The sequence below is a fragment of the Eutrigla gurnardus genome (assembly GCF_963514095.1).
Source record: "Eutrigla gurnardus genome assembly, chromosome: 19".
NCBI lineage: Eukaryota > Metazoa > Chordata > Actinopteri > Perciformes > Triglidae > Eutrigla > Eutrigla gurnardus.
This window is the reverse complement of record NC_139930.1, coordinates 16,164,773-16,182,149: the sequence shown is the minus strand read 5'-3', so window position 1 is coordinate 16,182,149 and position 17,377 is coordinate 16,164,773. Positions and strand designations below refer to the sequence as shown.

Here is a 17,377-nt window from a genome sequence, read left to right as displayed (position 1 = left end):
TGAGAGATTCTATCTATGAATAGAGTTGGGGATAGTTTTTGTTACTTTACATCTGTGCAAATAAAATGTACCAAATAAAGTCATAAATTAACAACAGATTCAATATTATAAGTCTCATGTTCAAAGTATAAAATTACATTTATACATTAAATTGTGATATTACACATCTACAAAATACACTTGAGTCAATGTACTGAACTACTAGTGACAATTGGTCCCGGATGTTTCTCCGGTAAACTCATGTGACGTGTGATGTGTGATACACCCCCACCTGCTGTCTAAACGCGCTCACTGCACCCAGCCGCCGCCGCCCATCCTCCTCCTCCTCCCGACCGCCAGGGGGCGGTGATCCTGTAAGAAGCGGAAGAAGGGCAGCGCGTTCCCCGGCTCTTCCTCTTCCTTCCGCGGCCTCAGAGGTAGGACAACAGTCCCGCAGATGCAGACCCGAATCTGATTTAAATCTTTTCTAAATCTGCACCATCCTGCTGTTTTAACCGTCTGAGTTTTGCTAATAGTCTTTAAAGACGCTCGATGATGTTACATTTGTTTGTTTGGAGGCGGGAATCGTGTTTTAATGGAAGATAGTGAAGATGCCGGTGTGGAGGCTAACACGTTAGCTCTCCGCCATGTTGGCTCTCCGTCCGCTGACACGCCGGCATCGAACCTCCGTTAAACGCGTGTTTCTGTCCAACTCGGCCCGTGTGTGTTTTGAAGAAGTTGCCTGTAGGTTCTGGTCGGTCCCGCGGGGGTTCGTGTGTGTGTTGGTTGTACTGTAGCTGAAGCTAACACGAGCTAATCCTGGCAGCAGTAATTACTGTAATGATGACGTTAATAACTGTTTTAATGCCTCTGGTTTTAATGCCTCTGATTTTAATGCTCCTCCAGATATCTGAACATGGTCCGCTACTCGCTTGACCCCGAGAACCCGACTAAATGTGAGTAACATCCGGGGACCTATTGGTGTTAGCCGTTAGCATGCTAGCTGTGATGACATCTTAGGACACCTTTGGATGAACCATGAAAATAACTTTATGTCTGAGCTGCTGGACGCGGTTCTGGTTCAGACCGCGAGTCCCGGACTCTTCTGATCTCTGCTGGTTTCTCATTGCAGCATGCAAGTCGAGGGGCTCCAACCTCCGGGTTCACTTCAAGGTAAGACCTGAATCCCAGTCCACATGGGTTATAACTCCAGGATGTCCTGAGTATCAGGGGGGCTAAAGTCGTCTTATCAAATCTAATGTCCAGGGTTGGTGCTGGAAATCCTGGAAAACACTTGAATTTTAGTGTGGTGTTTTCAAGGTTTGAAAAGTGCTTGGATTTAGAGTAAAGTGCTTGAAATGTGTGTTCTATGTGATGACATATATGATAGAGCAGAGAAGAGAAGATCTCCATATCTGAGGGACTGAAAACAGCATTTTCTGACATTTCTGCCTGAAAAATGACTTGATGATGAAAACAATTGATTATATTTCTGTAGATCTGTTAGTGGAATTAGTTTTCCTTTTATTTGTGGTCCTTCTGTAAAAAGCTGTCTCCAAACACCATGTTGGTTGTTTATAGGACAATAACATCTCATTTAATGTGATGAACAAGTGCAATAATAAGTAGACTGAATACTGACTATTGGATTGATACAAATATGGAGTTTACCACAGCTGGAAGGGGCTGGAAATGCACCTTGAAGTGCTTGAATGTGACTTTGGAGAAGGTGGAGGAGGAACCCTGGGTATTTCTCACGCTGTATTTTTCTCTACCCGATATTTCTTGAGTTGTTGCATTCAAATTCAGTGAAGACTAAGTTATGTACTTGAAGCTCACATTAATGGATTTATTATTATAAGACAATGGTGAATACAGTGTTCATCGTCGGTAAAGGAGATTCAGCTTTGTAGTCGGTGGAAGTCCGGAAAATCTGTAATGCGAGAACTAAATTAATAAAGTGTTCCTAGTAATTAAAAAAAAAAAAAACTTAAGAGATGCAACTTCACTAAACTTTGTCATTATCACATAATCGGCAATATCGTATAGATTATATCTTTATATATTAATATATTGCATAAATATATATTAATATATCGGTATCTATATATATATGTGTGTGTGTGTGTGTGTGTGTGTGTGTGTGTGTGTAATCAATCAACTGTCCTGACATTGTGATGCTGGTTTCTTCAAGAGTCGCTGGAGGCTTGTGTTCTAACGTGGTTTGGGTCATGACGGTGTGTGTGCGCTTGTTTTCCTCACCAGAACACCCGTGAGACAGCTCAGGCCATCAAGGGCATGCACATCCGCAAGGCCAACAAGTACTTGAGGGATGTCGTCGTCAAGCACCAGTGTGTCCCCTTCAGGCGCTACAACGGCGGCGTGGGCCGCTGTGCTCAGGTGAGCGGGTCCAGAGGTCCTCGTGTTGGATTGTTTCCACCGGGGGGGGGGGGGGGTCCTCCTCCCCCCACAGCTGCAGTGATGACAATCTTAGGACACCTTTGGATCAAACATGAAACTAAAAACTATTAATCTGAGCAGCTTCTGTGGACATGTAGACCACCTGGGCCCCCTGGACTCTTGTAACCGACTGTTTGATGTTCACAGGCCAAACAGTTTGGATGGACTCAGGGTCGCTGGCCCAAGAAAAGCGCCGAGTTCCTCCTCCACATGCTGAAGAACGCCGAGAGCAACGCTGAGCTCAAGGTAAGACTATTATCTGTAATATTTATAGATGAATGTACATAATCTAAAAGGTACGCTGGGATATATCTATAGATGAATATAATCCATTGTTTATAGATTAATGTTCATTACTAACCTGGTGTCTCAGTGAAGTGGAGCGCGGTGATGACCTTTTAGGACACCTTTGTATAAACCATGAAAACACAGTTGAATCTGAGCGCTCTGGTCTCCACTGAGTCACATGATCATTAATACATGTATAAATATGGATATGCATCATAAATGTCAGAGTTCAGTTTGAGTGTGAAGCCTCTTGGTCTCGGCCGTCAACCAGCCTTCAGTTTGGATCAAGGGGTTGTCATGTGGTTTCAGGGTCTGGACGTGGACTCCCTGGTCATCGAGCACATCCAGGTGAACAAGGCTCCCAAGATGCGGCGGCGTACATACCGTGCCCACGGCCGCATCAACCCCTACATGAGCTCGCCGTGCCACATCGAGATGATCCTGACGGAGAAGGAGCAGATCGTCCCCAAGCCAGAGGAGGAGGTGGCCCAGAAGAAGAAGGTACGGGGTCGCTGCGGCGAAGGGGGTGGCGGGGCCATGCGGCTGCACTGATGACTACTTAGGACACCTTTGGATGAACCATGAAAACACACTAATGTACTCTGAGCAGCTGACGCTGGTCAGCAGCTACTTCCTGTTTCCTGTCGGGATCTAACTCTGGTTTGTTTTCAGGTTTCACAGAAGAAGCTGAAGAAGCAGAAGCTGATGGCCCGCGAATAAACTAATAAATCTCCTGTAATACACACTCCACGTCTCCAGCTGCCTCATTCTACCTCATTATTTATAAACATCAACTTTAGCTGGTTTGTTAACTTGTTGCACAACAAACTTTAGAATTATTAGTAGTAGTTATTTTACATTTAGCAGACAATAAGTACATTTGTGGAAAGAGACCACAACATCGCAGAGAAAGTAAGGGTTAGAAACAAAAACAAGTGTTAAAGGAGTCATCACCTGGTTTTATACGTATCCAGCCCCCCTTGGATCGCTTTGGATCAATTCGTAAAACTTATTAGAAAAAAAAAAAAAAAATTTTAATCAAACATTGAGCTTGTTCTGACCCTTTTTCGTACCGCGATTTTATCACGCGAGATTACGCGCGAGGTTTTGACTGGTCCGGATGTGCATTGTATAATATGTAATGAGGCGCGCGTTGATTCGCCGCAGGAAGGACAGAGCCGGGGGGGGGCTTGCCTGCATGCAGACTCCAAAACATAATGGCGGCGCTTCGGCGATTTCAGGTAGCGGACGGGGTTGGGTGGTGAAAGAGGGGTGGGCTTATGCAAGTAGCCGCCACGGTGACGTCACCGAAGGCGCAGAATCAAAATCTCGTGCTTTAGGAATGCACACCCTTGTGTGCTATTCCTGTTCGGAAAAAGAGCAGAAGCGAAAAAACGGCGCCACTTTCAAACTCCAGCCTTTCAGGCAAGTTTCAACTGAGGTCAAACACAGATATGCATGTTTTAACAAGAGAAATTGCGATTTCCAGGTGATGACTCCTTTAAAGTAGCTCTTCAGCAAGAATACCTGAAGTACAATAGTACTGTGATCGAAGTACTACAGGTAAGAACATACAATGTATCTGGATACGCTGCAGTGGTTTAGTGGCCGAGGCCGGGAGATGACCATCAGGTGGACCAGGAGTTGCGTTGTCGTTTGTGAGGAAAGACCGAAACCTGCGATGTTGTAGAGGGCAAATCTGCAGTGTACTGTATTAAAAGTATAATGTTGAGGTATTTCTGTGGTTTTTATACTTAACAATATCGTTACAATATCACAGGCTAAATGACGTTAGCAGCTGCTATCTATGAATAAGCTAGCCAGCCTACCTCTGTGTAGCGTGTACTCCATGCCGTTTATCGAGAGAAGACACGGGCGCGTTCACAGAATCTGGTGCGCGCGCACTGACGAGCACTCGATGGGAGGGAGCGGAGGAGCTCTGTGGTAGAGGGGGAGGGGCCTGAGTGTTGGAAACATTCCAAATTTGACTCGACCTGCCGACTGGAAGAATCTGAGTGACGCATTTAATATTTAATTACAACAAGTTCTCTTATAAAACGTACTGTCGATCCAGGTAGAAATACACAAATGTACTCTGAAACGTCCTCACAGGGAAAGCAAGTACTACCACAATGCAATACATTTGAGGTACTTGTGCTTTCTCAGAGTAAATGTTGTACTTTTACTTCATTGTATTTGTCTTCATTGTATTTACTTACTTTCACACGAGTCGTGTTGAAATATAACGGAATATTAATGTAACTTAGTTTACATGATTATTAAAACAGTCATAACATTTCTATATGAACAACATTACACATTTTGTACGTAAGTACTTTCTGCTGATAGTTCTGTCCGTGTACTTGTACTTGCTGCTGTGATCATCATGTAGTACTGTTGCCGGTACCACCAGGGTGCGCTGCTGCATCGCGTCTCCTCACACGGAAACGGAATATTACTCAGATTTCTAAATGCAGTTTCACTGTTTGAATCAGCTGGTCGGCAAATAATGATTATCATTATGAGATTATTGATTCATATGAAGATCTGAAGACCGATCAATGGATTCAGATATTCATATGAATCAACAAATGTATTATTGTTAATAATAATATTAATACTGAATCAGATCGTTGTGCAATTAATCGTTCAGACACTCAGGTGTCCATCTGTCCTCATGTCTTTCCTCAGATGTCCATCTGTCCTCAGGTGTACTCATGTCTTTCCTCAGGTGTCCTCATGTGTCTGTCCTCAGGTGTCCTAATGTCCTCAGGTGTCTGTCCTCAGGTGTCCTCATTTCCTCAGATGTCCTCAGGTGTCTGTCCTCAGGTGTCCTAATGTCCTCAGGTGTCCATCTGCCCTCATGTGTCTGTCCTCAGGTGTCATCATGTCCTCAGGTTTCCTAATGTCCTCAGGTGTCCTCGTGTGTCTGTCCTCATGTGTCTGTCCTCAGGTGTCCTCATGTCCTCAGGTGTCCATCTGTCCTCATGTGTCTGTCCTCAGGTGTCCTAATGTCCTCAGGTGTCTGTCCTCAGGTGTCCTAATTTCCTCAGATGTCCTCGTGTGTCTGTCCTCATGTGTCTGTCCTCAGGTGTCCTCATGTCCTCAGGTGTCCATCTGTCCTCATGTGTCTGTCCTCAGGTGTCCTAATGTCCTCAGGTGTCTGTCCTCAGGTGTCATCATGTCCTCAGGTGTCCTCATATGTCTGTCTTCAGGAGTCCTCATTTCCTCAGGTGTCCTAATATCCTCAGGTGTCCTAATGTCCTCAGGTGTCATCATGTCCTCAGGTGTCCTAATGTCCTCAGGTGTCTGTCCTCAGGTGTCATGTGTCTGTCCTCATGTCCTAATGTCCTCAGGTGTCTGTCCTCAGGTGTCCTCAGGTGTCCATCTGTCCTCATGTGTCTGTCCTCAGGTGTCCATCTGTACTCAGGTGCGTCCTGCTAGATTCCCTGTGATTAATAATTTGAGATGATCATAATAATAATTTATTTATCTATAAAGAAATGTGTAATCATAACTGTTCATAAATATAAAGTATAAATACATATAATGTACTTTCCAGGAGTAGATTTATATATATATATATATATATATATATATATATACAGATAACTTGATTTAACAAGACGCTTCTGTGTTGAAGAGATATGAAAAAATAAAAACAGGATTTATTATCATTTTAACAGTAAACTTGTCCTTGAAAGCCTCACGATTCTGCAGCTGATGGTGCATTCAGGGCCTTTATCATAATGTTGTTTTTTTAAGTGTGCAGCTGGTTTGAACTGAACGTCCAGTTTATTAATATAAAATCACACTTTTCATATTAATCCATTCATTTCATTCGAACATTAAAATATGGATTTTATTGGCTGGTTCATGAATTTAATCTTTAAATAAAACAGAAATGAGAAATAAAAGAAGATTTGTGTTCGTTGTCTGATAATATTTATTATTATTTCAAACAGAAGACGCAGCGATCTCAGTACTTTTACACTTTAAAGAGACAAACGTTCAAAATAGACGCTCGAAAAAAATAGACAGTCCAATAAAATATAGACATATAAATTAATATAGACAAATACATGAATATGGACAAATAAATATAGATAAATAAATATAAACAATATAAATATATATATATAGACAAATAAATAAATATCGACAAAATAAATAAATATTGACAAATAAATTAATATAGACAAATAAATAAATATAGATAAATAAATATAGACAAAATAAATAAACAGACAAATACATAAACATAGATAAGATAAAAACCAAAAAAGTCTAAAAAAGGAAAAGCTAGAAAAAAAGAAACAAGCTGCCTGTGGTCACATTATGTGTTTAAGGTCATGGGGTCAATCGAGTCTCCACCACATTAAAATTATTTTTAAATTAATTTAATGTGTAAGAATAAACACACAGAACCGATAACTTAGTGAATTTTTTAGAATCGTTCATCATACCGTGAGCAGCGGGACGCCCCCTGCTGGACCGGACTGATATCCGGAGCAGGGCGCCCCCTGCTGGTCCGGACTGATATCAGCAGCAGGGCGCCCTGAGCGTTTCTCTGTGTTTGTCGATGTGAGAAAATTAATGAAAAACACAAATATGATCATATTAAAATCATATTTCGATTAATTGACAGACAGTTTATTTTCTTGAGAACATTAAAATATTAAAATAAAAGTCTCTTTATTTTATAGTCATATAGTTCATTTATGTATTTATTGTATTCATATGTTTATATGATTCTAGTTATTTTGATGAATTTACATGCAGATCCTTTGTTTTACTGAACAACAAGCTCTTTTTCTGATTATTATAATTAATGTAATAATTTGGTGTATTTGTTGTAATAACATCCGTCTCTTCATAAAAACACCTGCTGACTTTTAAATCCACATTCTTCTCTTCAATTCATTTAAATCAAATATTATTTCTTCTTTGATCGTCCAGCAAATCAGAGCGGAGCTGCCGAGCCAATCAGGAGGCCCTCCTAAATCCAGGCTGGTGACGTCACGGCCAGGCCAGCCAATGAGCGCCCCCCTCCCCCCCCCCCCTGTAAAGTTTGGACGGAGAGCTAATAGACAGAACAGATGATCATGTTTTATTATCTCACACAACTTCTTCAACTCAGCACACAAACCCGTTTTCATCGTGCTGGTCTGGACCTGGACCCGGATCCGGATCACTCTCAATACTTTTTTTTCCTGCAACTTGAACGTTTGGGATTGTGCCGTGCGTTCGAGCCTGAGACGGACTTTGAATGAGTGGGTTCTGGTCTGGTTCTAGTCTGGCCTCTGTGCGCTGCGTGGGGCCCTGAAGACCCGGAGAGACCCGCTCCGGAGAGACCCGCTCCACCACCCCGGCTCCAGCCGCCTCGGACCCCCGGAAGCAGAGTGGTAATGTTAGCGCTGGGTCCGATGGACGGGTCCCGACAGTCCTTCCTGCTCAGCACCCCCCCTCTGGCGGCTCTGCACAGCATGACCGAGATGAAGACCCCCCTGTACCCGGCCTACCCGCTCTCCTCCGGCGGGCCCGCCTCCTCCACCTCCCCGGCTACCACGTCCCCCAACCCGGGCGGCGTGGCGGTGTCCTCCCCGGGGATCAAGACCTCCTCGGGTCTGTCCTCGGGGCTCGGGTCCCCGCAGCTCTGCTCCTCCGCGACCCCCCACGGGATTAACGACATCCTCAGCCGGCCCACGGCGTCCCTCCTCGGGGCCGCGGTGGCCGTGTCCGCCGCCTCCTCATCGGCGGGGATCCTGTCCGGTCTGCCCCGCTTCAGCAGCCTGAGCCCGCCGCCGCCTCCCGGACTCTACTTCAGCCCCGGTGCCGCGGCAGTGGCCGTGGCCCGGTACCCGAAGCCCCTGGCGGACCTGCCGGGCCGGACGCCGATCTTCTGGCCGGGAGTCATGCAGAGTCCGCACTGGAGGGACGCCCGGTTCGCCTGCTCGCCCCGTAAGTACCCCGAGACCGGGTCTTCTGTAGCCCGGGGTGCAGGTTTGTGTCGGACCAGACTGTCATGTGTCTCTGCTGTTTCAGATCCGGGCTCGGTCCTGCTGGACAAGGACGGGAAGCGGAAGCACACGCGGCCCACCTTCTCCGGCCAGCAGATCTTCGCCCTGGAGAAGACCTTCGAGCAGACCAAGTACCTGGCGGGACCCGAGCGGGCCCGGCTGGCCTACTCCCTGGGTATGACGGAGAGCCAGGTCAAGGTAGGGACCGAGCCGCCACCCGGGCCACCGTGTTTATTATTAGTAGTATTATTGTTATTATTATTATTAATACAAATAATCATAATTATACAAAAATAACATTAAACGATAATTAACAAAGAATATTTTCAAACGTTAATTCATATTTATTTATTCTTCCACACAAACTAAAAGTCCTTTAAAGGCCTTTCTATCATTGTTGTACATTAACTTCATTCGATCCAACATTTCTTACCATAATGCATCATATTTATTATTATTTACGTCTCTTCGCTTCCGCGTCTTTTTGCATGAAATTCGATCTCTGAAAATATTCTTGTTATTTTTATTATTATTGTTAGAATTATATTATTATTACATTGCTGTTAAATAATAATTGGAGCTTTTATTCTTTTACATTCTGACGGAATGATTTTAGCTGATTTTATTTAATTTCGTTTCATAGCAAATTACATTTTGTCATTATTATTATTATTATTATTATTATTATTATTATTATTATTATTATTATTATTATCATCATCTAGAACATAACTGTGATTAAATGTAACGGAGCTGTGCGCGTGCGTGTGTGCGCGTGTCCAGGTGTGGTTCCAGAACAGGAGGACCAAGTGGAGGAAAAAGCATGCGGCGGAGATGGCGACGGCCAAGAAGAAGCAGGACTCGGAGACCGAGCGGCTGAAGGGGACCTCGGACCTCGAGGACGAGGACGACGACTACAACAAGCCGCTGGACCCGAACTCGGACGACGAGAAGATCACGCAGCTGCTGAAGAAGCACAAGCCGGGCTCCGCGCTGCTGCTGCACACGTCGGACAACGACAGCTCCTAATCCCGGACCCGGACCACGCGGAGACCCTAATCCCGGGACCGGATGAACTCTCGGAGACCTTAATCCAGGGACCGGACGAACTCTCGGAGACCCTAATCCCGGGGCCCGGACGAACTCTCGGAGATCCGGACCCGGACCGATTTACACGTTTTGTCTCTTTTCCCCTCTTTTTTGCACGCGGGTGGAGGACCACCTACCAGGACCTCCTGCCGGGACCCAGAGAACTTTCCGTGGCCCCACAGACCCCTTCGTGGCCCCACAGACCCTCCGTGGCCCCCCAGACCCCTCCGTGGCCCCAGACCTCCAGCAGAAGACAAAAGTTGTAAAAAGAAACGTGAGTTGTTTCCGGTAGAAACGTATAAAACCTTTTGTACAGACGCGCTGCTCTCAGATCAGCTGAACACACTTTAATTTCCTTTTGTATCACAGAGACAAAAACACTAAAAGAATAACCTCCCCTCGGCCCGTGAAGGCCTCTCTGCGACCCTGAACGCACCAAGCGCACCTGTACATACAGCGAATATTCCCACATTTTATTTATAAGTGTGACGTTGTGACCCGCGGCCGTGTATGTGGCGGGAATGTAATGCACTTTTATTTAATAAAACATGTTAATTAATACACGTGTTAATGGATGGAAGTCGGAGTGATTAATGAATTCATTCAACGCGCCGAACAGTCGATGGATCATCTGCTTTAATCCGATCCGCTAATCAATATTCATCATTTCACTGCGACGCCGCGTCGCTTCTCTGCTGTAATTACAACGATTAGAAGTATTACAATCAGTAGTATTAGTATTCATATTATTATTATTATTAGGATGGGATTTCGGATTTTCCTTTTTCTTTTTTAAGATGAATTCAAACTTTTCTGATTCCAACGAGCCGATAAACAAATTTAAAAGCAGCTCAATATTAAATATTTAACCCGTGAAGAGGAGCCGGTCGGTGATTGAAGGCTGAGAGCAGCCGGTCGGTGATTGTTGTCGGTGAAGCTTCACGGTTCCTCTCAGATTGGAGTCAGTGAAGCGGCCTGCAGCCAGCTGATCTCTAATTGATCACGCTGGAACCGGATGTACCTGCTGCAGGTCACGTGTCTCCGCGTGAAGAAGAGTGTATCATGTATGAACACTTTCACTTCATTTATCTTTTCATCACAAAACCAATCACTACTCAATGCAACAATTTATTTCCTTCGAACATTCATATTTATTGTCTTCTCGCCTCATTAATGATGACTTTTCACTTTGGACAAAATGGACAAAAATGAGCAAAATTAATGATATAAGACTTAAATCCTTCGTGTGTGTGTGTGTTATGTTTTATATTATTATTTCTACTGAACAAGGTGTGAAAATAAGTAAAATAATATTCTGCATCACAGATATATTGATCTGTTAATTAACTTCAATGTTTTACAGCCAAACAGAAGAAATGTGTTTAAAATCCCCTTTAATGACACTGAAGAGGATTTTTACTCTTTTCAACATAATAAATCACTTTTTAATGCATTTAATAATTTGGTGTTTTAACCAGCAGAATTATTTCTATAATTATATTCATAATTATTTAGTTTCAACACATTTATATTTCTTGTTCTTTTCTTTTATTCTGAAAATGAAATCAAATTCACAAATAAATAACAGGATGAAGGGAATCCTGTAAATTAAATACATATTTAATAATCACATCAATCAGGTGTAAATAATGACACGCTGAGACCAGATTCAGGATCAGGATCAAGGAATCCGCCTTCTTGTTCAGTGACACAATAATTAAATCAAATAAACAATAAATCAAAGAGCTTCAGTCAAGAACAGAACAGAAACATTTCCATAAAAAAGCAGGATTATAATAAAGAATGAAATTTGTGACTGAGAGGAGCTTTAATGCTCCTGGTCCTTCACGGGCTCCTGGTCCTTCACGGGGTCTGAGCCCTTCATGGGGTCCTGGCCCTTCATGGGGTCCTGGTCCTTCACGGGGTCCTGGTCCTTCACAGGGTCTGAGCCCTTCACGGGGTCCTGATCCTTCACAGGGTCCTGGTCCTTCACAGGGTCCTAGCCCTTCATGGGGTCTGAGCCCTTCATGTGGTCCTGGTCCTTCACGGGGTCTGAGCCCTTCTTGGGGCCTGAGCCCTTCATGGGGTCCTGGCCCTTCATGGGGTCCTGGTCCTTCACAAGGTCCTGGTCCTCAGGTTGAACCTTCTCTCCGACACGAAGATCTGAAAGGTGTATCAGATTAAACATTTTAAATATATATTAATTTTTTTTAAATATATATAAAAATAATTGTATTAAGAATTAATATTATGTTATTAAATTGCAGAAACATCCTCACTTCAAATATATTAAGAAGAACTTCCTTCTAAACTCGTCATATATAATATAGAACTGAGACAGTTAATTGATCTATTGATTAGTTTATTGACAATTAATCTGCAACAATTTGAATAATCGATTAATTTTCTTTTTTTCTCTGTTTTGTGTCTCAATAAAATTAATATTGAACGGAACAACATATCTGATTACTAATCATAATAATAATTCCTTTGTATAGTTTAACACAGATTTACTGGATATTAGAAACAAACGTATAACCTAAACATTTCTCATTTTATTATTATTATTATTATTATTATTATTATTATTATTATTATTATTATTATTATTATTATTATCGTCTTCTCCATCAGTGTTCAAACAGAAATGTAAATTCTGCAGATTTTCTACTTTTCTCTGTTTTCTATCAGTAAACTGAACGTCCTTATAAAACTATAAATAAAGTACAATAAAGTAAAATAAATGAGTTGAGTGTTTTTGACACAACAAAGTGTAAAACACGAGACATTTCCATGGAGACTTAAAGACATCAGAAATATATGTTTCATTAATATAATAAAAACAACAACACACAACTGTATTAATGCATCTGTAAATATAATATATCATATTCTATTATATTGTATTACAGCACAGTGAGTATTTATTTTGAATTTTTTCTATGTAAAAAAGACAACATGTTATTTATGTGAAGGGCCTCCAGGGGCCCGACTGGAACAATCACATATATTTTACCTTTAGATTATTTTAATATTTTTACAAACAGGCTGCATCACATGATGATAATATTTATAATATTCATATAAAGTCTGTTCAGAGAATCTGACTGGATTTTAAAATAGTCTTAATCTCCGCCATGAAGAATAAAAACTGAAATTCAGACTTTTCCTCACATTTGGAGGAAAATGTTGTATTTTCAGGAAAATCTGTTTCTAAAGTCCGGAAGTTTGCATCAAATGTAACTTCCATTTAAATAAATGTTGAAAAGAGGATGTGACTGAATGTTTCCGTCCACAGCTGTGAATATGAATTTAATAATCACATTACTATGATCTCTGTTCATCCTGAAGAGGAAATACTGTTAGTTTGTAGCTCAAAGCCTACGAGCAAACGTACTAACAGACAACAACCAGGCAGAAATGCCAAGTAATCAACAAACTGCTGCATCACCGTTCCAGACGAGAGAACATGAAGAAGAAGAAGGAGGAGAAGAAGAAGGATCCAGAAAAAAGTCAAACCACACAGTGATGTTTCTGTTTCATTGGTATGAGAGTCGACAGCAGCTCACACTTTACTGTTTTAGTGTTTTTGGTGAATAAACTGGTGAACATACTGGTGAACCCTTAAACATTGCGAATATACTGGTGAACCCTTAAACATGGTGAACATACTGGTGAACACTTAAACATGGTGAACATACTGGTGAACCCTTAAACATGGTGAACATACTGGTGAACATACAGGTGAACCCTTAAACATGGTGAATATACTGGTGAACCCTTAAACATGGTGAATATACTGGTGAACATACTGGTGAACCCTTAAACGTGGCGAATATACTGGTGAATCCTTAAACATGGTGAATATACCTTCTGAACCCTTAAACATGGTGAATATACTGGTGAACATACTGGTGAACCCTTAAACATGGTGAATATACTGGTGAACATACTGGTGAACCCTTAAACATGGTGAATATACTGGTGAACATACTGGTGAACCCTTAAACATGGTGAATATACTGGTGACCCCTTAAACATGGTGAACACTTAAATATGGTGAACATACTGGTGAACCCTTAAACATGGTGAGCATACTGGTGAACCCTTAAACATGGTGAACATACTGGTGAACCCTTAAACATGGTGAATATACTGGTGAACATACTGGTGAACCCTTAAACATGGCGAATATACTGGTGAACCCTTAAACATGGTGAATATACTGGTGAACCCTTAAACATGGTGAACATACTGGTGAACCCTTAAACATGGCGAATATACTGGTGGACCCTTAAACATGGTGAATATACCTTCTGAACCCTTAAACATGGCGAATATACTGGTGGACCCTTAAACATGGTGAATATACCTTCTGAACCCTTAAACATGGTGAATATACTGGTGAACCCTTAAACATGGTGAACATACTGGTGAACCCTTAAACATGGCGAATATACTGGTGAACCCTTAAACATGGTGAATATACCTTCTGAACCCTTAAACATGGTGAATATACTGGTGACCCCTTAAACATGGTGAACATACTGGTGAACATACTGGTGAACCCTTAAACATGGTGAATACACTGGTGAACCCTTAAACATGGTGAACATACTGGTGAACCCTTAAACATGGCGATTTAATGATCAATTAATTTAAACACACAGGGATCCAAAATTAAAAAATAACTCACATTTTTTCATGTCAGATCTGCTGAGATGGTCTCTGGTTAGCTAGCCTGGTGGGCATAGCGAGCCTTCTAGCTTCTACTTTTTGATTTCCAAGTTCTGGCAAACGTGGCAGTGAGTGGTTGTGTTTTGCAGTCTGCAGTGTAATGAAGAGTGTGATGTCATGCATCAGCAGTGATGTCAGTGTTAGCAACGTTAGCAATGTTAGCAGTGTTTGGCGGCGTCAGCGCTGTGAGTGTCCAGGTGGAGTTAACTCTCTGGTGACTCCAGGTGTTGGGACCAACATTTCTTTTATGTGTTCCAGGTGTGGTGAACATGGACCCCCCTCCCCCCGGTCCCTCAGGGACCCACTGCAGCATCTGTTCACTCACTTCCTGTGCCAGCCTGAACACCCCCCCCCCCCCCCCCCCCCCCATTGATATTTTGCTGGCAGCCAGACTCTGCTGTTATCTAGATACACTGCAGACAGACAGTGTATCCAGATCTCAACACCCCCAATACTCAGGTCCTGCAGGAGGACAGGAGATCCTGCAGGAGGACAGGAGATCCTGCAGGAGGACATGAAGTCCTGCAGGAGGACATGAGGTCCTACAGGAGGACATGAGGTTTTCTAAATAATATCAAATAAAAGACAATAGAGGAAAAGAAGTAGCCTAGCGTCCGTTTAAATCTCAGATTAGAGCCATAATAATGTAATAATGTAATTATGTGATATACTCATGTGAACCTGTGTGATCCACCTGTGTGATCCACCTGTGTGATCCATCGGGGCTACCTGTTGACTAGCTCTCTTCCTGTTTGCTGCCGTGACTAATGCGTGAGCCGGTGTGTATAAAGAGCCCATTGACAGCTGAGCGTGTAGGACAAGAGATTACCCACAAGGACATGTGTCGGGGTCTGAATGGCGGTCTTATCTGGCTCTGACCCGCCTGCAGGCCTGCGATAAGGAGCGCCTTGGGATCCTCCATTACGAGCAGCAGCAGCGCGGCGGCTTCCTCCTTCAGACATCCACGCTTGAGTGGAAACATTGTGAGTGTAATCCGCCGCCGCAGCACGCCGCGGCTCAGCGGCGGCTCAGCCCGCGGCTCGGCCCGCCGGGTACGGGAGGGAAGTCACCGCTAATTGCTCTGTCTGCTTGAGCAACTTGATGACAACTTGTGTGGATCATGAAGTGAGAGGAGGAGGAGGCAGGTAGAGCAGCTCACCTGCTGCTGAGGGGGGGCTCAGCTCCTCTTCCTCCTCCTCCTCCTCCTCCTCCACGTATTTATTCAGAGATTATCTCCTTTAATGATGCTTCACCTCCAGCAGCCACACACTGGATTATTATTATTATTGTTATCACACTGGATTATTATTATTATCACACAGGATTATTATTATTATTATTATTACACTGGATTATTATTATTATTACACTGGATTATTATTATGAAAACGTTAGCTTTAGACAACAAAACCAACGGGGGGACTGAGGGACTGAGGGGGACTGAGGGACTGAGGGGTACTGAGGAGGACTGAGGGACTGAGGGGGACTGAGGAGGACTGAGAGGGACTGCGGGGACTGAGGGATTGAGGGGGACTGAGGGGAACTGGGGAGGGGGGGGGGGGGGGGGGGGGGCTGAGGGGGACTGCTATGGCGTTTAGGGGGGGGGGCTGGTCTGGTCTAAGTAATGACAGACCGAGGACCTCCAGGAGACTCTGGCAGTGACACGCTGCCCTCATCACCCGACTCTTTTGTTTTGAATGTTATTAGCACTAGCCGCTAAAATAAGCTGTTAACACGTAGCATAGTGCAGCAATAATAACCTCCTCAATCATATTTTAAAAGTCACGTCAAGGCGGCCGGCGTAATTCATCTCTATATGCAAATAGCGTGTTGCGACGGGGTTTTTATTAAAATGCCTCCGTCCCCGCTCTCCGGACTTATAAAGCAGAAGAATTATAGCAACTATTAGTGAACATATGGACAGCATGCACTCTGCAAATAAAGAGCACAGATAAAGTGGCAGGGTCAGCCGCCGAGCAAACACTTAGGAGATGGCACCGCAGTAATAGATGGAGCCGCCGCTGGAAATCAAAGCCTGCTTATACATTCATTTGGGTGGGGGCTCCTGGTCCAGACCCCCCCAGAGCCACCACACTGTGCTCCACTGTCATAAATCCAGACGACACTAAGAAGGTAATAAACTGTATTAATGAAATTAAAACAATGAGACGGATGTGGCGCCGATAAGGAGACGAGCTGCAGCTGCTCCGTCATACGAACAAGCAGCACCATCACATGTTTCTATTAATTACATGTTTCTATTACTGATCACATGTTTCTATTCATCACATGTTTCTATTACTGAACACATGTTTCTTTTAATGACATGTTTCTATTAATGACATGTTTCTATTACTGATCACATGTTTCTATTAATCACATGCTTCTATTACTGATCACATGTTTCTATTCATCACATCTTTCTATTCATCACATGTTTCTATTACTGATCACATGTTTCTATTCATCACATCTTTCTATTCATCACATGCTTCTATTACTGATCACATGTTTCTATTCATCACATGTTTCTATTACTGAACACGTTTCTTTTAATGACATGTTTCTATTAATGACATGTTTCTATTACTGATCACATGTTTCTATTACTGATCACATGTTTCTATTAATCACATGCTTCTATTACTGATCACATGTTTCTATTCATCACATGTTTCTATTTCTACTCACATGTTTCTATTAATCACATGTGTCTATTAATCACATGTTTCTATTACTGATGACATGTTTCTATTCATCACATGTTTCTATTCATCACATGTTTCTATTTCTACTCACATGTT

General features: G+C 42.8%; 2 protein-coding genes across 3 annotated transcripts; both read left to right on the top strand.

The window, feature by feature from the left end:
• Positions 1 to 352: 352 nt before the first annotated feature.
• rpl17 (ribosomal protein L17) lies at positions 353 to 3,472 on the top strand. Its single transcript, XM_084035609.1, has 7 exons — positions 353 to 416; positions 886 to 935; positions 1,112 to 1,152; positions 2,245 to 2,379; positions 2,587 to 2,685; positions 3,037 to 3,228; positions 3,400 to 3,472. Exons 2-7 carry the CDS (start codon positions 896 to 898, stop codon positions 3,445 to 3,447), a joined length of 555 nt encoding a protein of 184 aa, XP_083891735.1. The 5' UTR covers positions 353 to 416; positions 886 to 895; the 3' UTR covers positions 3,448 to 3,472.
• Positions 3,473 to 7,785: 4,313 nt separating this feature from the next.
• On the top strand, positions 7,786 to 9,829 carry nkx6.1 (NK6 homeobox 1). Of its 2 annotated transcripts, XM_084034680.1 has the most exons (3): positions 7,786 to 8,688; positions 8,773 to 8,945; positions 9,531 to 9,829. In XM_084034680.1, the coding sequence occupies exons 1-3, from the start codon at positions 8,136 to 8,138 to the stop codon at positions 9,774 to 9,776; spliced, it is 972 nt and encodes a 323-aa protein (XP_083890806.1). In that variant the 5' UTR covers positions 7,786 to 8,135; the 3' UTR covers positions 9,777 to 9,829. The 2 variants fall into 2 exon arrangements, with proteins under 2 accessions (XP_083890806.1, XP_083890805.1); XM_084034679.1 differs by having other exon boundaries at positions 7,786 to 8,945.
• The last annotated feature ends 7,548 nt before the right edge of the window (positions 9,830 to 17,377 follow it).

Bases quoted from the DNA above. Each gene is read 5' to 3' on its own strand.
- rpl17 (XM_084035609.1), top strand. From the start codon at position 896: ATGGTCCGCTACTCGCTTGACCCCGAGAACCCGACTAAAT. The intron at 936-1,111 runs GTGAGTAACATC...TTCTCATTGCAG, and splicing joins CCCCGAGAACCCGACTAAAT to CATGCAAGTCGAGGGGCTCC. The intron at 1,153-2,244 runs GTAAGACCTGAA...TTTCCTCACCAG, and splicing joins ACCTCCGGGTTCACTTCAAG to AACACCCGTGAGACAGCTCA.
- nkx6.1 (XM_084034679.1), top strand. From the start codon at position 8,136: ATGTTAGCGCTGGGTCCGATGGACGGGTCCCGACAGTCCTTCCTGCTC. The intron at 8,946-9,530 runs GTAGGGACCGAG...GCGCGTGTCCAG, and splicing joins TGACGGAGAGCCAGGTCAAG to GTGTGGTTCCAGAACAGGAG.